Source organism: Acipenser ruthenus, chromosome 3 (genome assembly GCF_902713425.1).
Source record: "Acipenser ruthenus chromosome 3, fAciRut3.2 maternal haplotype, whole genome shotgun sequence".
Classification (NCBI taxonomy): Eukaryota; Metazoa; Chordata; class Actinopteri; order Acipenseriformes; family Acipenseridae; genus Acipenser; species Acipenser ruthenus.
Window position 1 is genome coordinate 42,529,161 of NC_081191.1, and position 25,644 is coordinate 42,554,804.

Genomic DNA, 25,644 nt, shown 5'->3' on the forward strand with positions numbered 1-25,644 from the left:
TCGTATTGATACAGTCGTTTTATATACATTTCAAGCAGCGTTTCTTTGAATATTTTTTTATATTTGTCCCAGCTCTACTTAAGTCTATGAAATATTATGTATCTGTAGGGCTTCTGATTTTTGGTGTTTTACTCTGACTTTTCTACTCTCCTTTTAAGAATTTAATTGATGCCTAAGCCGTTCATGTATCTCAATCACAACTGCGAAACGTGTTAATAGTAAAATTGATTTAATTAACTTTTTTTTTCTTCTGTGAAACAACTAAATCGGCAAAGCCTTCATATTTAATTTACAAGCAGGATGTATAAACAAGATTATTATTATTATTATTATTATTATTATTATTATTTATTTCTTAGCAGATGCCCTTATCCAGGGCGACTTACAATTGTTACAAGATATCACATTATTTTTACATACAATTACCCATTTGGGTTTTTTATTGGAGCAATCTAGGTAAAGTACCTTGCTCAAGGGTACAGCAGCAGCGTCCCCTACCAGGGATTGAACCCACGACTCTCCGGTCAAGAGTCCAGAGCCCTAACCACTACTCCACACTGCTGCCCTGTAACATGTTTGCAACATGTTAATAAGCGACTAATCTTTATTAAAACTATAATGAAAAATTTTGTGCTGGACACACTTTATTGCAATCGTTCTGCGTAACAATATTTACATAAAGATGAGTTGTTTCTGCTTTTAAATGAAAAAGTAAGACTTGCGATTTAAAAGCCTGTAAATTTAAATCAATTTTCCTGTTAACACATTTCTCAGTTGTGATTGAGAAAAACAAATGGCTTAACAGGTATCAATTGTATTTTTAAAGGAGAGTAGAAAAGTCGGAGGAAAACACCACCAAAAATCAGAAGCCATATATACAGACGTGCTCAAATTTGTTGGTACCCCTCCTCAAAAAACAAAGAATGCACAATTTTCTCTGAAATAACTTGAAACTGACAAAAGTAATTGGCATCCACCATTGTTTATTCCATATTTAATAGAAATCAGACTTTGCTTTTGATTTTTTATTCAACATAATATTGTAAATAATAAAACAAATGAAAATGGCATGGACAAAAATGATGGGACCACTAACCTAATATTTTGTTGCACAACCTTTAGAGGCAATCACTGCAATCAAACGTTTTCTGTAGCTCTCAATGAGACTTCTGCACCTGTTAACAGGTAGTTTGGCCCACTCTTCCTGAGCAAACTGCTCCAGCTGTCTCAGGTTTGATGGGTGCCTTCTCCAGACTGCAAGTTTCAGCTCTTTCCATAGATGTTCGATAGGATTCAGGTCAGGACTCATAGAAGGCCACTTCAGAATAGTCCAATGTTTTGTTCTTATCCATTCTTGGGTGCTTTTAGCTGTGTGTTTTGGGTCATTATCCTGTTGGAGGACCCATGACCTGCGACTGAGACAGAGCTTTCTGACACTGGGCAGTACGTTTCGCACCAGAATGCCTTGATAGTCTTGAGATTTCATTGTGCCCTGCACAGATTCAAGGCACCCTGTGCCAGCGCAGCAAAGCAGCCCCAAAACATAACTGAGCCTCCTCCATGTTTCACTGTAGGTATGGTGTTCTTTTCTTTGAAAGCTTCATTTTTTCGTCTGTGAACATAGAGCTGATGTGACTTGCCAAAAAGCTCCAGTTTTGACTCATCTGTCCAAAGGACATTCTCCCAGAAGGATTGTGGCTTGTCAATATGCATTTTAGCAAATTCCAGTCTGGCTTTTTTATGTTTTTCTTTCAAAAGTGGAGTCCTCCTGGGTCTTCTTCCATGGAGCCCACTTTCGCTCCAAAAGCGACGGATGGTGCGATCAGAAACTGACGTACCTTCACCTTGGAGTTCAGCTTGTATCTCTTTGGCAGTTATCCTTGGTTCTTTTTCTACCATTCGCACTATCCTTCTGTTCACTCTGGGGTCGATTTTCCTCTTGCGGCCGCGCCCAGGAAGGTTGGCTACAGTTCCATGGACCTTAAACTTCTTAATAATCTTTGCAACTGTTGTCACAGGAACATCAAGCTGCTTGGAGATGGTCTTGTAGCCTTTACCTTTACCATGCTTGTGTATTATTTTCTTTCTGATCTCCTCAGACAACTCTCTCCTTTGCTTTCTCTGGTCCATGTTCAGTGTGGTGCACAGAATGATACCAAACAGCACAGTGACTACTTTTCTCCATTTAAATAGGCTGAATGACTGATTACAAGATTGGAGACATGTGTGATACTAATTAAAGAAACGAATTAGTTTGAAATATCACTATAATCCAATTATTTATTATCTTTTCTAAGGGGTACCAACAAATGTGTCCAGGCCATTTTAGAATATCTTTGTAGAATAAGCAATAATTCATCTCTTTTCACAGCTTCTTTGCTTTATTCTATGACATACCAAAGGCATGCAAGTATACATGATAAAATAGCTTTTAATTTCATCACTTTTCAGGAGGAATGAAGCATTATTTCAATGAGCTGTAAGGGCACCAACAAATTTGAGCACGTCTGTATGTGCCTTTGTGTTCGTTCTGTGGTTGTGGGATAGTATATAACGAAGAACATTCCTCGTAAAACAAATACATAAATATTCACAACCCCTTTATAATGTTTGTATTTACTGCAGACAAGAGAAATGGGATAGCAGTCACAATTTAACTAAAATCTAAGCACAACCTCCTTTTTAAATAATAAAAAGAAGGGGACTTTGTGAAAACTCTATCTATAGCAGTGTGTGAGGGTCTCTTTGTATACGGTAATTCTGAAAGTAAAATCAGGTTTGAACCTATTTTTTTCATATTTATAGGGTGGCAGTATTTAGATCTATTAAATAGACCCTGCTGCCGTTGATTGATGTGTTTCATGTTTTTGTGTAAGGAAACCTCTACAGCGGATCCAGTGCTCCAGAGGAAGGAGGATCCCAGGCGATGGTTCAGATGCTGCTGCCTTTTCCGGAAATCCCCAAGGACCAGAATGCAGCAGAATCCTGGGAGACACTAGAAGAGGTAATTCCAGAGGTTGGAAGCTACAGAGAACATTGCTGAGTTCTATAACAGACTAGAAAATCGGTTTGAGTAACCGGCAGCAAAACCAAGTAATTTTCTGGGTGTTGCCACTGTACCTCAGTGTAAGTAACTGAGGATCTCTTGCAAAATACAGTAGGAGACTACGAATTATCTAAAAATCTGGTATTATAGTCCTAAAATAATATAATTACTTTTATTTGTACCAATGGAACAGATTGTAAAAATGTATATATTCTTTCCGCAAAGTAGTTTTTTGGTAGTTTTGTGGGGTTTTAATTTATTTAATCGATTTAATCATACCTGTGGGCTTTGATTGGTACAAAAATGATTGATTAATCTTGAGTGTGGTGTCAAAAAACAGCTCCTGAGAAAGTAATCTTGAAAAATGGCAGAGGGAACTTACTGGAAGGTATACCCAATATTTCACAACATCTCAGAATGAAGAAAAAAGACATTTGCTCATCGGTGCTTTCCTTTCACAGCAGTACTACACATTTATCATATCATCTTAGTTGATTTTCTTTTTATTCAATGTATTTCTTTCAAACTGTATCAGAAAAGGAATATTAAATAGCTTTATCTGGCTTAGTGATTGAACTACAGTGTATATAGTTAGTATTTGCTGTTAGGAGCGTTAAAACATAAACTGAAGAAATGCTGGACACATTTTTTTTGGTGTTTTTTACTTTTAAATGTTACTTTACTATACTGTCAAACACAATGAATCGTTTGTTAAAAACATGCAAACAACAGTGAATCAAATAAACAAATCCATCTTGACATTCCAAACAGAGACCCTCTGTTCTACTTTTAAATGCACAATATACTTTTTAACCCAGAAAAAGAAAAAGAAACCCCTCCTTTTTTTAGTTATCCCTCCCTCCCCTTCCAATGAGACCTTCAAATTAAAGAGGGCCAGGTGTGCAGCTTCAAATTTGCAAGAATATCAGGTACATTACTGTTTGTATGTGCCTTTTCTGACTAGTCAAGTTACTGTATATCCGGGAGACACAACAATAAACATTAAGTGGATTGCTTTCACAAACATCTGTCTAGAAGTCCTTTTCCAATCGGCCGGCTACAATAACAATGTTACGGTAATACTTTGTATTACTTGTAATTGTCTTTCAATTCAATTTCATAGTACTAGCAAACAGGTTTGATTAATCGACTAATAGATTGGATGATTTAATCGACTTACTTGCTTTAATATAGGGCCCTATAAAAATACTGTCAACAGATGTTCTGTATACATCAGAGCTGTGTTTGTATGTTATGTTACCTTTCCCCTTTTCAAGTATTTGCCTTTCCCCTTTTTTTTAGGACTTGATTGAGCTGAACGGCTTGGTAAATGAGTTCTCTGAGGTGGTTCATGTAAGTATATCTATATAACAACTTGAGATGAAGTAATGTTTTATTATACCTGGATGCAGTTTACATATTATGTTCATATTATTATTTTTTTTAGCAGACGCCCTTATCCATTATGTCTTACTTTATGTAAATGTGTAGCAGTTTTAAAAAGCCACCAGTATTGGGTGACTGAACATGATACAAGACAATGTGAACAACAAGAATACAACATTTAAGTTATTTTTATACCCATAGTAAGTTGCTCTTTAATGTTAAGTGGCCTGTACAAGATACATTATGCATGTCTTATCTAATTTATCAAGATACAGTATGCATATCTTACCTAATTTATCTCAGGTTTTACACCTGTATGTTATTAAAGCCCTAGGTTTCTAGATGGTTAGCCCTTTGCTCTGTTACCTTGAAACCTCTTTTTATTGCCTTGTGCTGCATGGGTTTATCTGGGTGCTGAAAGACTGTAATGTAACAGTGACTTCTCTAGTAACACTTGAGAGTATGTGAATTGATTATATATATATATTCAAAAGACATGTAACTGCAGTGTACAAAAATTACAAAAGCCCTTGTTTTAACTGTCAAAACGCCCTTAAATACTTTTGAATCATTTAAACCTTTTGTGTACATCCCCACCCCCCCAAAAAAATTATATATATATATATCATATATATATATATATACACACACACACACACACATACAGTGCCTATAGAAAGTCTAGACCCCCTTGAACTTTTTTTCACATTTTGTTGTGTCAGTGCCTCAGAGTTTCATGCATTTAAATGAGGATTTTTTTTCCACTTATCTACACACCATACTCCACACTGTTAAGGGGAAAAAAAGCTTTTATTGAGAAAAAAAATTATATATTAAAAATATAAAACTTAAAGATCATAAGTCTCCACCCCCCTGAGTTAATACTTGGTGGAAGCACCTTTGGCAGCACTTACAACTGTGAGTCTGTTGGGATAGGTCTCTACCAACTTTGCACACCTATATTTGGCAATATTTGACCATTCTTCTTTACAAAACTGTTCAAGCTCTGTCAAGTTCCTTGGGGAGCATTGATGGACAGCAATCTTCAAGTCATGCCACAAATATTCGATTGGATTTAGGTCGAGGCTCTGACTGGGCCACTCAAGGACATTTACCTTTTTGTCCCTTAGCCACTCCAGTGTAGCGTGTGCTTTGGGTCGTTGTCATGTTGAGGTGAACTTCCATCCCAGTTTCAGCTTTCTTGCAGAGGGCAGCAGGTTTTCCTCAAGGACTTCTCTGTACTTTGCTCCATTCATTTTCCCTTCTATCCTGACAAGTGCCCCAGTCCCTGCCGATGAGAAACATCCCCATAACATGATGCTGCCACCACCATGCTTCACAGTAGGGATGGTGTTCTTTGGGTAATGCGCTGTGTTGGGTTTGCGCCAAACATAATGCTTTGCATTTAGGCCAAAAGGTTCCATTTTAGTTTCGTCAGACCACAAAACTTTTTGCCACATGGCTACAGAATATCCTGAGTTTTTTTTTTTGCATACTTCAAACGGGATTCAAGGTGGGGTTTCTTGAGTAATGGCTTCCTTCTTGCCACCCTACCATACAGGCCATATTTGTGGAGTGCTTGGGATATTGTTGTCACATGTACACTTTGACCAGTCTTGGCCATAAAAGCCTGTAGCTCTTGCAAAGTTGCCATTGGCCTCTTGGTAGACTCTCTGATCAGTCTCCTTCTTGCTCGGTCATCCAGTTTGGAGGGACGGCCTGATCTAGGCAGGGTCTTGATGGCGCATACACCTTCCACTTCTTAAATCGCCTTGATTGTGCTCCAAGGGATATTCAAGGCCTTTGATATTTTTTTTTATACCCATCCCCTGATCTGTGCCTTTCAACAACTTTGTCCCAGAGTTCTTTTGAAAGCGCCTTGGTGCTCATGGTTGAGTCTTTGCTTTGAAATGCACTACCCAGCAGAGGGAACCTACAGGAACTGCTGAATTTATCCTGAAATCATGTGAATCACTACAGTTTAACACAGGTAGAGGCCACTTAACTTGGTGTGTGATTTTGAAGGCGATTGGTTACACCTGAGCTTATTTAGGATTGCTTTTACAAGGGGGGTGGACATTTATCCAACCAAGCTATTAGAGTGTTTATTTTTAATTAATTTTCTATAAATTTCTCCAAAAATTTTTTTTCACTTGGAAGTAATGGGGTAGGCTGTGTAGATAAATGTGGAAAAAAAACCTGATTTTTAATGCATTTTAATTCCAGACTATAAGGCAACAAAAGGTGAACATTTTGAAAGGGGGTATAGACTTTCTATAGGCACTGTACATATACAGTATAATCCAATAACTCTCAAAAGTAGACTTAATGTGGCTTCCCAGCTCCCCTACCTTCCAAAGAAAGAAATACAGAAATAGCTGCAATAAGGTTGTTAAATCTGTGTTAATAAAGTGCCATTAAGAGCTGAAGCTACATTGACTAGCAGATGAAAGCTGCTGCAGAGCTCCTGATTACAGGCATTAAATGTGTGTGTATTGGCTTACTGCTGCTTCCCAGCAGGACTGCTCACACATAATTCCTTCGCATCTCAGTCTCAACAGGAGAAGATTGACAGCATTGAAGACAATGTCAACAGTGCCGCTGCAAACGTTCAAGAGGGAACCAAGAACCTGGGGAAGGTAGGGATGAGCTCCTGCGGAGGAATCAATGGCACTCTGCCTGGCAGCAATTTTCTGTATTTACCCCATTGATCCGGCATCTCTAATGTTGAGGGAACCGGCAATTAACAAAATAAGGGAGAGAATGGCAGCCAGGAGAGACAGAGAGAAAGAATAAATCAATCAGTGTTGATTGTCTCTTGCCGTGATGGTGCAAGGATGTATTTTAGAATGGAAAGCAATATTTAAGTATATGCTGTTATATTAGTAATATTTAATAGTTTGCTTGTCTAAATACATTTGGGCAGTTTAGTATCAAATAAAGACTGCTTTCTGGTTATTTAATTGGCCTGCTTGTCAACCACTCTTAATGTATCAGATCTGAAGGTATAATTGTGTCAAATACACTTGTTCAAACAATTAAAGGACGTTACTAGTTTGGTATATGACACTGGAATGGTCTTTTTCTTGTTTCACACAAGGGCATGTTTAATTAAACTAAAAGACAAGACCTCTGACAAATTGTACCAGATGTAAAAGTAAAATATATTTAATAAACTACAAGAGACACTCTCCATGTTTTAGCTTTCGGTCTTTTTGAGAGTCACATTTCATCGAGCAAAGCTTGTGGGGCCTCTAGTTTCTTAACTTAGACCATGCAAGTCTATGCAAAAAAAGCATATGCAGACAACCTGTGAGGAGATTTGGGATCTGCTTAATGTCAATAGCGTGATGAAAAAGTGGTAAATGATTTGCACTGTTCAGTTTCTCAAAGTTGTTTTCCAAACAAATATTTAACAAACTAAACGCAGACAATAGTTTCCTTTTAGCCATGATGATAAACAGCACCAGTGTTTGCCAATTTTGTTGAGTGTTTTTTATTATTGCTGAAAATGTTATTGAAAGATTTTCACTTTGTCCTTAACTTTTTTTTACATATTTTTGAAAATGTAATGTGTTTTATAAGGACACCCAACAGTGTGAACTGTATTATAATGCTGGCATCTGGTGCCGCCATGCAAATGGATCAATATAATTTTTTTTAAATAACATGTTTAAGTATGTCTTTCCACTGTGAAGAAAGGGTGCATTTTTCTAAAAAAAAAAAAAGAATTAATGGAAAAGGTACAAGTTTAAAATGCGGTTTTCAGAAAGGTTTGTTAATGCCTTTCAGCTGCACCGAAAGCTCGTCACGCACTCTCCGTGGAGAGAGAGAATTCACCCACAGTAAAAATGTACTAACTTGTTTACCCTCCTAATTGCTTAAGCACAGAGTACAAGGAAATGCCTTGAGTGATAATTTAGAGTGCCTTTATCTTCCCTTTACAATAGCGGGATTGGCAGTGTGCCTGCTAGTGTGACTGTCTTGTCAGAGATGATTCGTGCAACACTGAGATTAAAGACAACATTTAAGACTGTTCCCTAAAGAATATTGTAGTCCTTTATTTTAAACATTTTAAGTGTGTTTCAATCTTGAAGTTTAAACGTTTAGGAAACAGAATCTAATGCCCATTGTGTATAAATATGTACACATTAGTAAATGTATGGAACAAAACAACACAAGACACAAGGACTATTTTTTTTTTTTACCCTTTTGTGTTTGAAAAGAGGACAGTTATCTATTCAGAGAGGAATATAGGAATTTAATTAAACTTTCACAAGACATGGGTTTTCTTATATCTTATTTATGTATATCCTTAAAAGGGGCATATGAATGTTAGTGACAAGTTTTCTGGTTTTGTTTGTGTATCTAATTCAAAAAGGTAATGATACCTTGGTAGGAGGGAAAGCAATTAACTACAAAAAAAAAACTAAGGGACGACTCCTTAATTAATTTACCAGTAGACCCCAGCAAAGATTGCTGGCTTTAGATGATATTGCTGATCAGAGGAATGTTAGAAGTCAGCAGTGCCTTAGAAAACATTTGATGACTATAATCTCAAATCTTAAAAGGTTTAATTATAAAGTAATTCAAGGAACCTTGTGCACTGTGATTTAAAATTAGATTTTTTTTTTATTAAATTATTTTCAGGACAAAAATGCAAGTTAATATTTGGTGTTCATGGGGTGCTTGTAATTTATGCTTTTCTTTTAAAGTGTGTCTTGTGGCTCTCTCTGGTATTTAGTTCAGATAGTTTAAAGCTGTCTTCCAAGGATTCACCGATTTTGATGCCCATTTGAAGTGACTGCAGAACAGGTGGATAATAAACACAGGTCATATACAGGTCACCTTTAACTGCAACATGGAAAATTGCTTTCTAGATTTAGCTTGACTGTTTGATTGTCCTGGGATAAACAGTTTAATGAATGTTACTCTGTTACTGTACATCTAGATTCATTTTAAGCTTTTAGATTGTTTGTCTGTAAAGAAAAGCATAAACCCTTCCTAAAAGATATAGAAGGTGCTTTCTGTAAATACTGCCAATGCCAGTGCTTCAGGCTAGTGTGTGTGTGAAAAACTGTATCAGACTGCAACTGTTTCTTGCAGCATGATAATGGAACCCGAGCCTCGTAATACAAGGTAATAGTTACAGGGCTGGATAATTTAGTTGCCACTGTACAAATGCCTACATTTGTGTTCATCATAAATAGCAATTAGAAGTTCTCAGAAGCAGTTGTTTCAATGTGCTACAGATCCAACCAAGGGAACCCATTATTTTATGTTGTGTTGAACACATCAACATTCATAAAATGTAATCTGAATAGAGTTTTACTTTTTCTGTAGTATATGGAGCATCAAATGTGACACACAAGGTTTAGGATATAATTTGGCCGTCATTTTGCTTTTCATTCAATAATCTTGATGACAAGGTTTCTATGCGTAAAATGGTGCATTTTATTTTAATTGCAATTCATTGTAAATAAAAACCTAACACGTGTCATTATTGCCCGTCCTAGCCACAAAAATGGGTTTAAACAACTATTTAATAGTTTCTTAAATGTTTTTGTAAGGTAGTTGTTAATGGATAATAAACAAACAGTGTACATTAAACTAAAGCTTAAAATAAGTACTGTATTTCAGTTTCTTGCATGTCTCAAGTGATTGTTCCTGATGCTGCTCCCCTTCTTCTCTTCTCAGGCTGCAAAGTACAAGCTGGCTGTGCTGCCAGTGGCCGGCGCCCTGATCGGAGGGGTGGTGGGGGGTCCCATTGGGCTCCTGGCAGGGTTCAAGGTGGCAGGGTTGGCAGCTGCGGTGAGCGGGGGCCTGCTGGGCTACGCAGGCGGGAATCTCATCCAGAAGAACCGCAAGACAAGAATCGATCAAGACCTCAAGCAACTTTCCATCAGCTGCCCTGCTCTCAATGACCAAAGCGACAGCAAATCGGAGTGAATGCTGCTCTGAGCAGTGTGGTCAGAGAGCCTGTCTGGACCGAGATGTACCTCAGACTCACTGACGGATCTCGTTCTCCTGGTGGCTGCTGTAGCAAGCACATTTTATTTTCTTCTTCATTGAAAATACTGTGATATTGTGATACCGGGAATTACACACCGCAGTTTGTTCATGACAATCCTGAAAAAGCGTACACTATTAAGGACCCCACTGAAATATAAGCCACCCCTCTCCCATTAGCAAATGGTCCCTTCACTTCTATCCAGTTACCAGAAGAGGACAGAAGTCCAATGCAGACAGTCCAATTCTTTTAAACATGTGTTATAACCAAAATATTTGCTTTGTTAATGCATTGTTATTCAGCTTGCCTAGGCATCAAACAGAAAAAAACGGTCCTTTGCTAATTTAGCGAAGTTGAAAACGTATTCCACAATACACAGCACCGCAGTGGCTGAATGTCGTAAATTATGCTTCCTCGCTTCCTCAATGGGTTGTTTTTGTCAGTGACAGGTGGCAGCAAGGATCAGAAGTCAATTCTGATGTTCTTGCAAATGCCATGTACCTACTGTTAAAACCTGTCTTAGGTGGTCACCCTTGCTGCTGGTGATAATTCTTAATGATTCTGTGGGATATAGGTATTATTTTTAGACAGTGATGCATTCTGTTTTGGAATTACCCATTTTCTTCTATCCCCCCCCCCCCCCCACAGTATGTTGTACAATACAAAATGAATTGTATAGGGATGACGATAGATCATTTTCAAATTATTGTATGGGGAATGCCTTATTTACTCTCTTGGGTTCATCCACCATTTAATCAAGAGCCAGGTTTTCAAGTGTCTTCACCAACCTAAACAAAAAGTTTCTGTGGCAATACAGCAGTACCAAAATAACTGCTTCCAACTGTATATTTTGGGAATCTACATGGTGTTTCAAATGTCCTGGCCTCCACTGATTTAGGTTTCTTTTGACCTGTTGAAGGTGTTGTACTGTTATGGGACAAACCCTGTACTTTCCATTGGTTGTACTGGTTACAGTAATTTGTTCTACAATTTATGTGGTGCTTGTATAACAAAGCAACACTGCTGCAGCTGTATTGTGCTGTTGAGCAGACTTACTGGTGGAAGAAAATGAAAGCGCCATCAAGAGCCAATATGATTTGCACAAATGACAAAGCAAGTTCAGAAAATCTATTTTTTAAATGTAATATCAGAATAATTCTTGTTGAAAAAGCAAACATATTTAATCATACATAAACGCATGAGTCAATTAATATTATATCCCACAGGGAATCCAACATCCTCCTGCAACCCTCAAATAGTTTTAGAACAAGCAATGCTGTGTTTCACCACTTTGTGAATCACTCACAGACCTGGCACACTGCACAATAATCATTATAGCCAGGAAGCCAACTTGTCACTTGGCAAACTATGACACCAAACACTTTCAGTGGTTTATTCATCTAAAATATTACGTGTTTCCTTCCACATGGGAGGTATTTAACCTTCACCCTTTGATGTGAGGCTTCACCTTAAAAATAGCCATCTGTATTGTCACAGAAGAGAGATGTCATGTAATTGAGTGCTGATTCACTGTTAAATGTCATCATTAATGGTTGCATTTTTTATATATATAATATTGATGAGGGACTTTAATGATCTTGACAGGTATTGTATTGATTGTGCCAACCACTCGCACACAGACGGTTATTTTAAAGGATTTCAAAGCAAAAATAAACTTAAAACTGCCCTATTGCTTTAGACATGGTGTAATGTTAAAAGTGCCTGAACGTAACTTCTTGTAAATGTCTTAAAAAAAATAAAACGTTTGTAAACATTTGTTGTTGTTGTGCATTTTAAAAGACAAAATAAAAAGTACACACAAGCAGGCCTTTTAAAAAGTTTGAATTTATTTTTTCCCCCCCTCCTACCCTCAAGATATGTACGTAACAAGAAAGTGCCTCGCATCCACCACCGTTCGAATGGGCTGCAATGACCCAAGTAGCAGTTCTGTGGCTCTGGTGAAAGTAAATTCATATAAAAAAAAATAAAAAAAATTAAAAGCACATGCTCTTGGACTGGAGACAACAGAAAACGAGGAACCCTCTTGCAGGGGGAGTTGTGCAGGACGACACCCACAAATTCTGACCACGCCTGGAAATTAAATAACTGGCATTATTCATTAATTTATAGAAAGAAACACATTTTAGAGTTATCCAAGTATGGTGCCTGACAATTTCTATAGTATGGGTGGGGAAAAACATTGCTACTACATAGAAAGACCTACCAAGCACAGACTTTATTTACAAGCTTCTAGGGAAAAAAAAAAAAAAAAAAAAAAATTAAAATATTTATTTTTTTCCTTTTGTCAAGGAGATCCTTTTCTCCTGTTTTATCCAAAATAAAATTGTACACATAAGAGTTATGAAAATATATATTATTTTCACAGCACAGGGGCCGTTGCTCCCATTTTTCAAGGCTTGCAAATGTTCTTGAAGTCAGTCCTCGTGTGTTACAGTTCGTCCCGGTCCCTGTTGAGGATGGTGTATCTTGTTTCGCTGGGCGCCAGTTTCTGGAAGGAGCTCTCAGGGGGATTGCTTGCTATCTCTTCTTGGTTTTCCTGCTGAGAAAAGAACACTCCTTGTTAAAAAAAAACCTGCTTTAATGATAAATTATACATTAAAGTACATTGGTTGGGAACACTATGGGAACCTGAAAAACACTGGCCCTCAAGGTCGGTTCCCGTCCAGGACTTTGTTCCAGTCGAGTCGCAAATTTGTTAATTTCCCTAAATTTAGGAATTGGTTGGAAAAAAATAACTGGAATTGATCTTGAGGGCAAGAGTTGAGAACCATGGATTAAAATAGCATAAAAAAATTGGAGGCTTTCCAACATGAATATTTTGCCAAAGATTTAAATGTTAATTTAATTCCATTCAGAAGATTTATTTTACACAGAGTGGACCCAGTTAATCAAGAACATGCACAGGTTCGATCTTTAGGGGCAAGTTTCAACAAGCTGCTGCACAGTAAAGAGGGGTATACTCTCCTATTGAATATTAGTTAAAAAGGACCATCAGCCATGCTAGTATTTTTTCAAAAAATGAAATGATTCATTTCTGACAATTATTGAATTCATGAGCAATGGATTCAAAACCAGGATCTACTCTCTTTATGCTTAACTACTATACCTCCTGCTTATAAATGTTGTAGGCTTAATAACCCAAGAGCAGCACACAGTGTAATGACCCAGTTTGAACTGTACGATCAGTCATACTTTTTAGACTTCTTTGAATAAAGACTTCAACACTTCAAAGACTTCAACCTGTGTGCCTACCAAATGCCACCACTTGCAAGTAAAGGGTTAAATTGCTTCCCGTGGAAGAGGCTCACCTGTCCGGGGGTGACATCAGTGGGGTCAGGCCCATGATGGAACTCCCTGTGTAGTTTTCCAGAGTGCAAATCCTGTACAAACTGCTTCAGCTTACCTGGGATACTAAAAACAATTGGAAAAATAATTGTATTATTATTTGCATAAAAAAACAACAAAAATTTACTCAGAAGCAATTGTTCTCCAAAGGAAATTAAACTTGGACATTACTGGGTTAAAAAAAAAAACATTGTATTTACCCTGGATCTGTCTTGGAGTAAGTGTTATTGCTAATGTGATAAATACATCTGTAATGGGTGGTGAGGCTTCATCAAGAACTGTATGCAGTAAATGGATTAAACTGTACTGTAATATACAAGTGCATGCTTTTAAATTACAAGTACTATAAAATCAAATAGAATTAGATAAAATTTATCTAATTTGTTTAACTCTGTTGTCCTAGCTTGTCCTGTTTTCAGTCCCCCAGGGCTGTGCAATGCTGACAGTGGTTCTGCCCCTCAATAACTCTCACAGTGCAGCACAGTCTGCTGCAGAGCTGTCACGTGGAGCTGCAGCCAGTCTCAACGGGTGTCAAATGCACAGTTTGCAAGTAAAAGTGCCAGTCATGCAGCTCGTATTGACAGAACACCTCTAAAAAGGTCCTCCAGTACACAAATAATTGCAAGCACGGCCCCAGATAAACATGAAGAGAGGAGTCGATCAATTAATTTCATCCCAGATCATCTGCTGTCACCTACTGCAACAGCTAAAATACACAGATCCATTGTATCTATGAAATGTCAAATATGCCATAATCACAAAGATGAAAAGCACTGTTAGTTGGTCTCAAAAGCTCTGATGAATGAATCAAGCTGCGTCCGGTTTTGTACATTATGAGATTCCAGGCTGGATACACTCCCGGACTCAGCCTGAAATGCATTTATTAACAGGGGGCACTTATAATTGTTTTTATATACACTATATCACATCGATAAGGCATTGGAGCCTGGAGTAAACCACAACACAAACCTATTTATCCATACGAGAACAAATAAGTTCTTGTCAATTTCTCTTTTGAAAGCAAATGTGAGGAAGCAATTCATTCTATAAAAACATACAGTAGGTAGTAAGTAAGGAAGTAAGCAAGCTGTTATTTAGAAGTGAAGCGCTTTACAGTCTTATTTGTTTTCAGTTAATTGCATACACTATTTTCTGAACAGGCAAACTGGCAAAGCATGCACAGTGGAAACCCATTTATTTTAGAGCAATGAAACCTGGGGCGAGCAGGAACAAAGTGATGGAGAAAACAAGAATGTTGGATCATTTAGGCAAATGTCCATTGAGCAGCTGCAGCTGAAACTAAGGGTTTTTGCATGAATACCCGCTGTGACCCATGATTCTAGTTACCACCTGGTTACCAAACGTCTGCAGCCTCTGACTGCCTGGTTTCACTGATCTGCACACTCGTTTTCTACAGCAGCAGTATAAAATGTCTGTTTTAAGTGGTCTCAGTACACACAATGTGTATATATTTAGTATCTTGATTTACATCTACCACCTACACACAAGGATGCAGTGCTAGACAGAGTAGCCTTTACTGTTTGAACTAGAATTTGAAAACCATAAGGAAAAATAAAAAACAGTAACCAGGTGGATTTAATGTATGACTGCTCACACTACAATTAATGCCTATAAAAGCTTCATCAGAAATTCTCAAATTGAAATTTAAACATGTCTCCCAATATCTCCTGGCTTTTACACAACTCACAGGGTCAGGGAAGTATTAGGCAGCTAGGAAATGATTTGATGTTTGGCAAATGCAGAGTTGATTTCAGTTGCACACATTTAATTATAAAACGCTTCTGCGTTGGATCCCGCTGGGTCAGTATTTGCTGCTTGCATTCTAGACGAGCGCCTTCCTAATCTCTCTTCTTACAAAGTCTGACGAGAACTTGCAACACATGATCTTTCCACTGCTATCTTGTATTAACTTGCATCCAACACCTCTCTTGTATTTTAATGCTGTTTTGGGACTAGACTACTGATCCTATGATGAATTTTGAGCAGTCATAGGGCTCAAACATCAATGCCATTTTCAAGAAGCAGCGCAGAAATCTTGCACTATCCTTGCAGACAAAAGCGGAGGTGTCGAAAACAGTGGACAATGCACCACTGCACAAGAAAGAAAGATGTTCGGGGGCTCCCGAGTGGTGCATCCGGTAAAGGTGCTCCGCGTGGAGTGCAGGATGTGCCCTATAGCCTGGAGTTCATCGGTTTGAGTCCAGGGCTTAGGTCGGCCAGGGTGTCGTCAGCTCACCGTGCACCAGCGAACCCTGTAGACTAGCCGGGCACCTGCGAGCTTGCCTGTAAGCTGCCCAGAGCTGTGTTGTCCTCCGACGTTGTAGCTCTGAGGTGGCTACATGGCGAGCCTGCAGTGTAAAAAAAAGCAGTTGGCTGACGGCACACGTTTCAGGTGACAGCGTGTGTTCGTCTTCGCCGCTCCCGAGTCAGTGCAGGGGTGGTAGTGGTGAGCTGAGACTAAATACAATTGGCCATTTCAAACTGCGAGAAAAACGGGGTAAACAACTAAATTAAAAAAATAAATAAAAATGTTGCTGCAGATTTCAACGTTTTTTTTATAATACTTGTCATTGTTCTGTAATTGAAATTTGATTTCAGTGTTACTGTAACCAACAAAGCTGACAGGATGCATTTGGCTTGGTCTCCTGGTAATGCGAATTACTGATAATACCGTTTCTTCCCTGGCCCCTTAAAATTGTATTCATGAGAACTGATTGTATATATTTAATACATTCATGCTTGTATTGTTATGCAACTTGTTGACATTTTCATCGCAGTTGTTTACTATTTTACCACGTGTGAAGTTGGTTATGTTGAGTAGAATAACTATATGTTCAATAATTCATGTTCAATTGTAAAGAAAATCCCTTTAGTTTACCCCAGGGTACCTAACGGGGGGGAAAAAAATATATATATATTAAAAAAAAAAAGTGCTCTGTTGAAAACATATCGCCTAAAAAAAGTTTTGTTGTGGTGAAACTTCTCAAAGAAGTTTTTTATAGCACCTTAAAAACGGTCATAAAATGCTTGGCTGTGGGGTGACATCTGTGACAAAAACACTTGACTGTAAAGGGGTTAATAAACCTTGGGCGCATCCACATTTATTTAATATTTACTGCAGGCTAACTGCTTCATTGCTATATATATGCACACATGTTTGAAGTTCACAGTCTTCACTAAGTATTTGAAATTAATTCAATTTAATCCAGTGTTTACAGGGAGACCTTAAGGCACCTAGAATGTGGTGTCAGGAGCCATTTATCACATTTATTGTAATTCAGGTTTAATCATTAGGTGCTACAGAATACAAGACAACCCTTAGGGTTGCAGTTGTTCAGCAATGATTAAACCGAACATTCAAGTCTCAGTGAATCCCGAGCCAAGTTTTTAAATACATTTAAAATATAGGCGCTTTTAATTAAAGTTAGAAAAAAATAAACAATATAAATAAAGTGAAAGTACTTACGTCAAGTCGCTGAAATCTGGAAAGACGTACATGTGCCTGAAACTATCGATGGCAATGACTGGGCAGTCAGCTGGGGTCTTCTGGATGTGCAGGAGAGGGTGTCTGAACTTTTCACAGTCCGCATGCAGAAAGTTAATTGTACCTGAAACATATAGGCAATACACACAGGCATTAAGAGCTCAGGAGTACTGAAAAGCAAAACAAAATGTTATATTTTTTCAATAGTAGATTGACAGCACATTGGCAATGTTATTTCACTGTTACAGAGAACTCCCTTTTTTTACATCCTGTTAATTTGAGCTGATTTTGCTTTGTTGGTTTAATCATCTTGACTGCCTGCTAATTGTTCAGTGTATGGCCAGGGATTTAATTGGTGCACATTATAATTAAGGACATGGCTGAAATAGGGCTCTTAGCTCTGTACTATACATTTTTGTTGTGAAAATGCATGGCATTGGAAAGATTTAAAACAGGCCAGAGAATAGAGGGTTTACAGTACAGAACTGAACACTAACACAGTTTGTACCTATTTTATGGCGGTGACCGCTGTCCGTGACAAACTGGGCTGAATTGATATATCCAACCACCATCCTCTGTCCCCAGTAAGCCTAATGCTACAATAATATGCGACGAAACCACAAAATCAGCAGTGTCTGCACCTCAAAATAAAATTGTCTGTAGAATGCCTTTTTTGTTGTGCAGGCCAGCAGGGTATTTTTTGTTCATGGGCATCTCATTTCTTGTCATTGTTTTATCCTGAGTGATGATTTTGTTTTAAAAGGTTAAACAGGGTTATGACTTAAAGGTCATCTTGCAGAACTGAACTTGAGGTGTGGCTGAGCAGCCTTTCTTGTGAAACGTTTTCATGTGTCAGACAAAAGAATAAAAGGGAGCACTTTACTATAATTGTGTTTTGAAGCAACATCTTACTTTCAAGTGGAAACATCACACAAGTTATTCTTTAAAATCATTTTGCCGATGCTTTTGCAGGTTGTGAGTGGAGGTCCAGAAATAGCCATGTACATATATTCATATATATATATATATATATATATATATAAAAGGTCCATCCTGATCAGTGAAGCTGCAGGAGTGTTTCACATCCAGAGGCCAACAGCAGAAAAATAGGCCAATATGGATAATGTTCAGTCATACTTGCTAAAGGCAGAAAAGTTGGTTGCATACAATAATCTTAATATAGTTTTCATTGTTAATCTAAAGACAACAAGTTTGCCTGTGGGAGGGGGGAGGGTCTAACTTTTTATGCAACTGACATTTGTATTAGAGTCTAGATGTACTAAAAGTCTTAATTTACTTAAGCACTACTGAGTGTTTATAGTGTTGGATGATTAGACTAGTTCAAGGCCAGTGTAGCCAGTTTTATGCAACCTGCCCCTAGAGCAGAGAGGTAAAGACAGCACTTACCTTTCTCTCCGATCAGCTGCCTCGCCGCCTCGTGCTGGAATTTCTCAAGACTCTCGGTATCTTCTTTAAGGTGGAACAGTATGAGGAACGGGAGGCCTTCTTCTGTGAGCTCCTGCGCAACAAAACAAAACTCAAATCTAATATACATATAAATGTTTACCTCCCCCTAACCCCCAGCCACATCTGATATACTGCAGTTGTCGGTTCGAACCCAGCAACAACCATACAATGGGCTGGATTCTGAAAGCTATGTTCTCCAAATGCTAGCGGGGTAGATGAGTAAATATAGCATTCAATTTGTTGCTAGCAGAAACAGCTCTTGTTAATTGAAAGGCTGTGTTACTTGCAGAGTAGCAGATGGAAATTTTGGATGTTTTTTGGGACCAGAGGAATTGGGATATGTATGTATTAAAATGTTTATCAGAAGGAAATTCATATTAAATAAAGAAATACGGAAATATTGCTTTCAAAAACATCATAGGTATCGCAGTTACATATTCCCTTGGATATACAGTATATGCAGCACCATACTACAAAGTCTCTGTAACTTAAATCATCTGTCTCTCAATGAAGTTTAATTGCAGGGAGCGAGTGTGTAACAAACAGGCACTTTGACGGGAGTTCCGTTGCAGGAACAGACTGGCTTCTCTCACAATGGGAGCCCCTGTGGATTCCATTGCAGAGAGCTGTAATTGTGTTACATACTGCACTGGAAGTCATTACCCAGCTATAAACACTTGAAAAGAAATTCACAACAACCAAGAGAGCCTTGTAAACAAACAATGAAATGAGACTTAATGCAGCACATCTGGAGCTGAGAACTGGCGTGATTACAATGTGCTGAGATTCATTATCCTTGTTTAGGTGAGAGGGGGAAACAGAAGATACTGGGGCTAGTTTCTCAACAACTCCAAAATCAGAAGGATTATTAAAAAAAGGGCCATACCAGAGATATACAACTCAGAGATTTCAGATGAGAGAGCTTGTAAGTAGTCCTCCTTATTTGTTCTACAATTGTAATGGGTGTTTTTTCTCCTGTGCTAAATAACATGCTTGTGACAGGGAGGACCCTGGCGCTGGTTCAGCTGCACTACTGCTTTGGAAAACAGGAAGGTTTGCCCAGAGCTGAGCTCATTGGGAGGTGCTGATTGGCTGGGGAGGTGGGGTGCCCAGGAGCTTACGTCTTATTAAGAAGGTAGAAGCGCCAACGTTTGAGGCGACTGCAGCGCCATGGCTATACAGGCAGGTGCTGTGTTTACATCGAGGAGGAGAGCGTCCGCTCCACGGAGAGAACTACTGCATACAGACATCACTGGCACACTCACGCCTTTGAGTGGGCTTTAAAATTATTTTTATTGTTTAAAGTTTTGTGAGGTAGCATTCTGCCAGAAAAGTAGACCACAATTTTGGTTGAGACAAATTAAGTAGGTTTACTAGTGAGGTTAAATTGGTGATACTGTTTTAATATCATGTCTAATATACTGTCTACTGACAGTTTCTGGAATATCTTTGTTTTCTTAATTTTCCTCAAAATTGGCTGCTAGCCAGGTTTCAAATGTATATTGATCCAAAAGATTAAAGTTTACTAAAGGTACATCACTCATTGTCTGTTTATTATTAGGAGACAAATGGCACTTTTAAACCTGTTATTTGTGGCGTAGGGATATCCTTTTTGTGTGACAAGGCTGTGTTCTAAACCGTGCGGTTGTACTGAGATATTTACAGGGTTTGGAATCATCTTCAGCCAGTCCGAGCACTTAATTTGTCTAAGTCATTTTGTAAAGTGCTGTAATGACGTGTTTTGGACTTGCATTGAGGGTAACAGAAACTATGTAATTGCATTTGAAAATCCTTCTTCTACATCAGTGTCTTAGGTGTTTATCTATAAGCATCACAATGAGAAATCACATGAAGAGTCAAGTCATTATCCCTGTCAAGAGTCAAGAGGCTGGAAATGACATTAGAAAGTCACTGCTTCTGCTCTCTGTATACATTTTGATCCGATAGGAGGGACCCCCTGCTTTAGCCCATTGTGGATTCTCCTTCTCAAATACCTGGTATTCTGTGTGGCCATAAAACAACCTGAAACATGGCATAACGTCAAATACAACCAAGGGTTGTTATTTAAAAGCAATTGGGTTGCAAATTTCTAATTAATTCAATTTACTGTGGCTTCTAATTGGTTCAATTTTGCAATAGCTTACACCAGTTACACTTTTAACAAATTACTGTGCAGAATATCATTGTCATTTTCAAATGGCAACATGTAGTTACATATAAACCCAAACAAACACTTAAATTGATAGAAAAATAGGAAACAAGACGCAGTTGGGAGGCACAGACAGTTGGTTGAGATGTGTGTTGAGCAGCAGGTTAAAGATGTTGCATTATCTTGGTGATATATCAGAGAGAGTCAAGTTTGTTTTTCAAAAGCTGCATAAAAATGCATAATCCTCAACTTGGACACTTTGTTTCTATTTAGAAAAAAAATACATTTACTGCAGTGCAATGAAAGGTGGTAGGAGGCACCAAACAGTGGGCACCACAATTCAAGGACCACAAATCAGGGGGATGACTGCTGCCGAAATATTACTGAATGAACTGCTTTGTCCACATTCTCAATGAGGTGCTCCATTGTCGGGATAACATCCAGTATAGAATTTTCCCAGGGACACACACACACACACACACACACACACACACACACGCACGCACGCACACCACCTCTTAAAGAAATGTTCAGTTAGGTTAGGAAGGGTCTTTCCACTGCAGCAGTGCAATTTTGCCAATTCAGTTCAAATCACCCTCTATATTTTGTGTCTGCGTGTGGCAATGATATCCTCCAAGCAGGTCAACCATCCCCTCCCCATCCCCCCCAGTGTGAAGGCCCGGGGGTTTTGTAGTCCTTGTAACGTACACAACAAACAGGTTTTCCTGGAAGGCAGTGGTTGTGCATATTGGCTGTGCTGGACAGAGTCTTAAGAACTTGAAGCCAGTATTGGAGCAGCGATGGCAGCCTGGTATTGTCTAGGTAATGGGATCAGCCAGACTTTGAACACCCAGGTTGCTAGGCAGGAGGCCACAGGGGAACGAGACTGAATCACAAACATCTGCCTGTACAAACAGCAGAGGAGAGCTGCACCAGAGACTGACAGGGAACAGGACCAAACTCACTGCAAGCCTGCATTGACTGGAGCTCTTGTCTCTAAGGATTACACTGTGGGAAAAGTACACTAAAGACCCATCATGCAGGGCTAAATATGCTAAATATCTGCAATCTATTTTGGATTAATGAGATGTAAATGAGGGTGGGGGGCACTTGCTACATTACACAGAAAATCTATTCATGATTTTTTTTTTCCCACTCCAATCTGATACAGGAATTTAAGTGTACACCAACATGCAGCGCAATTGAAATACTAAACACAGCAATCTGTGCCAAAAAACACATGAACACAATGGAATTGTAATGATTCCTGTCCTGTTATATTGCTTTGATGTGAAGTGTTAAAGAACATGTGTAAAGAACTGACATGCTGAATTTTGTGTTAAAACAATTACATTTCTTAAAAAAAATGTAAATAAATGTATACAGTAATTTAACACAGCAGGCCAGATTTACTGTACTTTTTCACCAGGTGCAAAATTTCTAAATGGAAAAACAGTGTAGGCAGATGTTAATTTAAGGGCTCATATGCACCAAAGAAACAGGACCAGCATTTTTTTTTTTTGTAATTCCATTTTGAGAATAAACAGTAGAGCAAAACATAGAAAATCTGGCCCAGCAGCTCGATAGTCACTGGAGTATTTTCCCCTGTCCCTCAACATGCATGAAAATCATACATAAACTGAAGTAATCTTGTTATCCTATTTACAGTCGCATACAGTCACAGTCAAAAGTATTGGCATCTGACACTTAAATATAAGACAATTCAAGAAAACATGTAAAATACAAGCATTCAGTGAACATTAGCCACTAATTTATTGACAGACCAAAAATACAACATTTATGGTAGCTTAAGCAATTTCAGATATTTCTTCATGACCAAAGTATTGACACATTTAAATTAAAAGTCTGTAAAAATGTTATAGAACTCATTAAAAAATATATTTACTGATTGAGCTGCATTAAGAAAACAGCCAGAAAAAGAGGTAATTATTTCCAACATCCGTCAAATTTGATAAGAACTATGAAAATAATCTGGTACAAAAACAGACCATACATAGTATGTTTGGAGGAAAAATGGAAAGCCTTCAATGAAGTAAACCTTGTATCTAACATGGAGGTGGTTAGCTGATATGAGGATGTTTTAGCAGTTCAGGGACTGGAGACATTCATGTGATTGAAGATTGAATGAATGCAGCCATGTATCAAAACATTCTACAAAGTACAATGATATTATCATTGAATTATGGTATAATTAGCACAGTGTGCCAATACTTTTGTCTGCGACAAAGTGCAAGTCTACATTTAAATCTGTTATAAAAAATAAAATCACAAACCAATGTACTCCAAACACATCTTTTTTACACATTACTCTTCGATGTATGTAATTGTATAAGAAGATCAGTAAATGGACTTGTTAAAAATTCTGCCCATGCTCACGCTCATTTTATTTGTAGGCACTTTTCATATTATGCTGTGTAGTGAACCCTAGTGGCAGACGTGGCTCATGTCACTGTTGGTTTCTCTCGACACCAACATCTTCCAGTAGCTGCCCCTGCACGGCTCTCATCTCTGCAGAGTCCATTTATACAAGCCCAACATTAACACCCTGTCCCCATGCACTTCCAAAAGTTCAGGATTCCTTCCTAACTGGCATCTCAACTTTGTACACAGAACTATTGCATTGCGATGACCCAGACTTGGCTCAGCATCAGCATAGAACATTTAACAATTAGAAACTTTTTGTACCTCAACAGTTTATTTCTCTAAATTGGATTTTCTTTCACGTTAAATCAATATAGAAATAAAAAACACATTTTTGAAAAAAAAGTGCAGTAAGCTCAGATCAAGATTAGGTAATCATGTGCCTACCTCTCCGTTCTCAAATGTGATTTCTCGAACCATGGGAACACATTTGTCTTGTGCCCAAGTGTAGGTAAGGTCAAAATTACTCAAGGAGCCCAGGTACACCATATCTGGGGAGTTATCCTGCGAGCAGCAGAGAAGGAGACAACAGGTATTTTTTAACAGACGTGGGATAAATATATTCATATTTAACATTACATTTAGAAATGTCAAATATTTCAAATATGTATTTGAAGATATTTTAATATTTAGTCTCCAAACAAATAATGATTTGAAATTATTTAAATATTGGGCAAACTTCTCAAATAGTTTTCAAATTTTATACAAAAAACACAAATTAAAGAGTAAGCAGCGGAGTTGCAAAAAATATAGCGTTACACATCCCCACGTGTTGCTACAACTGTTTAAATATACCTGTAATTTTTATTTTCGTTGTTAACAACTTTTTACACTTATACCTTTTAAGTCTTTTTCAAAGTGGTTTTTAAAATGGTTGCTCTAGTGCACTGATAGTGTAAGGATTATTGCCCACATTGTCAAACAGGTAACACAGCAATAACAATCCATGATGTGGTACGGAACAGAAAAGCAGAGGACAGATCTCAAACCACAGTGCAATAGAGTGGCCATTTAGAAAATAGCTCTGAAACAGAGTTTAAAGTTATAAGTCTAAAAAGTTGTCAGGATGATAACAATGAAAATAAATTACAGGTACATTATTTAAACAGTTGTAGCAACACGCGAGGGACGTATAACGCTATTTTTCAGAACCCCACTACTTACTCCAAGTAAATCAAACAAGTAATGTATCTTTGATCAATCACCTGGTTTACCGACAAATTATCAAACAGTAACAGAATGGTTTAGCGCCTCACTTTACAGCTCGTCTCTTCGCCTGGGTAATTGGTTTTTGAAGTTGTATAAACTAATAGTCCTCATTTGAAAACCTTCTCAAACATCTCAATTACGAGGCAATCAAGGGGATTGGTATATATAAGCTGCCTGTCTTCAGTTCAAGTTCAAGTCACTCACATAGTACTTGCTTATGTTACCAACATGTTATTTCCCGGATCTAAGGCTGCTTTGCGTTTCATTATACCAGACAATGCCTCGGATAAATTCAAAGCCACTTGTAAATATTGTAAACAACAAGTTGGCACCTCAGTGAACTCTACCTCAAACCTCCTTGTGCATGTCTAGGTAAGTGCTTGTTACACAATTACATAAACATTCTTGAGGGTCTGTAAAACACACAGTGGAAGACAAGATGGCACACTGAACATAATGAGTGTAGTTAAACCATGTTTTGATTAAAGTTATAGATGTTTTGAAACTGTAAATATGCATGCAACATACTTCATAATATTTAGTTTAAATATGAATGTTATCATACTAAATAGAGGTTTCTTGAAACAAAAACTGAAATATTTGAAATATTTAAATATTCAAAATCAATATTTAAAAGACAGATACGGGTTAAAATATAGAGCTTTATTTAAACCAATGCTGGCATGCACAAATGTGTATTAAGTTAAGGAAAAATTATATATGGTCACAGTCAACCACAGATTTGCTCCTTTCACCATTTCTATGAAAACTGAATTTCAGCTTATGTTTTATATTAAAAAAAAAAAATAATAATAATAATCAGCTGCACTTGTTCATAACCCACTGGAATTTAGTCTTTCTGCCTATGTGAAACAAGGCACCAGAAGCAGCTACCAGGTACACCTGAATGCAATACAAAGGGAAGAAGGCTGATCAACTCACCCCAGGTGGCTTGTAAATCACATTGTCACCACTAAACCTCTCAGGCTTCGAAAGACTCCTAATTAAGAGGGAAAAAAAACACAGAAAAATTGGCTTTGGAATGTAAATCGGTTGCGAAAAAA

The 25,644-nt window shown here is 37.9% G+C and overlaps 2 protein-coding genes across 3 annotated transcripts in view; one reads left to right on the forward strand and one right to left on the reverse strand.

Annotated features, from left to right (window-relative positions):
- stx17 (syntaxin 17) overlaps positions 1–12,442 on the forward strand; it is a 33,749-nt gene extending 21,307 nt beyond the window's left edge. Inside the window, exons 5-8 of the mRNA XM_033992443.3 lie at positions 2,877–3,004; positions 4,349–4,399; positions 6,985–7,071; positions 10,130–12,442. Coding sequence (XP_033848334.3) covers positions 2,877–3,004; positions 4,349–4,399; positions 6,985–7,071; positions 10,130–10,381 — 518 coding nt within the window. The 3' untranslated portion in view covers positions 10,382–12,442. The remainder of the gene's footprint in view (positions 1–2,876; positions 3,005–4,348; positions 4,400–6,984; positions 7,072–10,129) is intronic.
- erp44 (endoplasmic reticulum protein 44) overlaps positions 12,268–25,644 on the reverse strand; it is a 65,271-nt gene continuing 51,894 nt past the window's right edge. Inside the window, exons 7-12 of one of the 2 annotated variants that reach the window (XM_033992442.3) lie at positions 25,523–25,580; positions 23,759–23,875; positions 18,721–18,832; positions 17,296–17,437; positions 13,772–13,874; positions 12,268–12,999 (exon numbers count right to left, since the gene is read on the reverse strand). In XM_033992442.3, the coding sequence (XP_033848333.1) occupies positions 12,892–12,999; positions 13,772–13,874; positions 17,296–17,437; positions 18,721–18,832; positions 23,759–23,875; positions 25,523–25,580 (640 nt within the window). In that variant the 3' untranslated portion in view covers positions 12,268–12,891. Of the gene's footprint in view, positions 13,003–13,771; positions 13,875–17,295; positions 17,438–18,720; positions 18,833–23,758; positions 23,876–25,522; positions 25,581–25,644 lie in introns of both variants that reach the window. The other variant, XM_033992441.3, reaches the window with a different exon arrangement.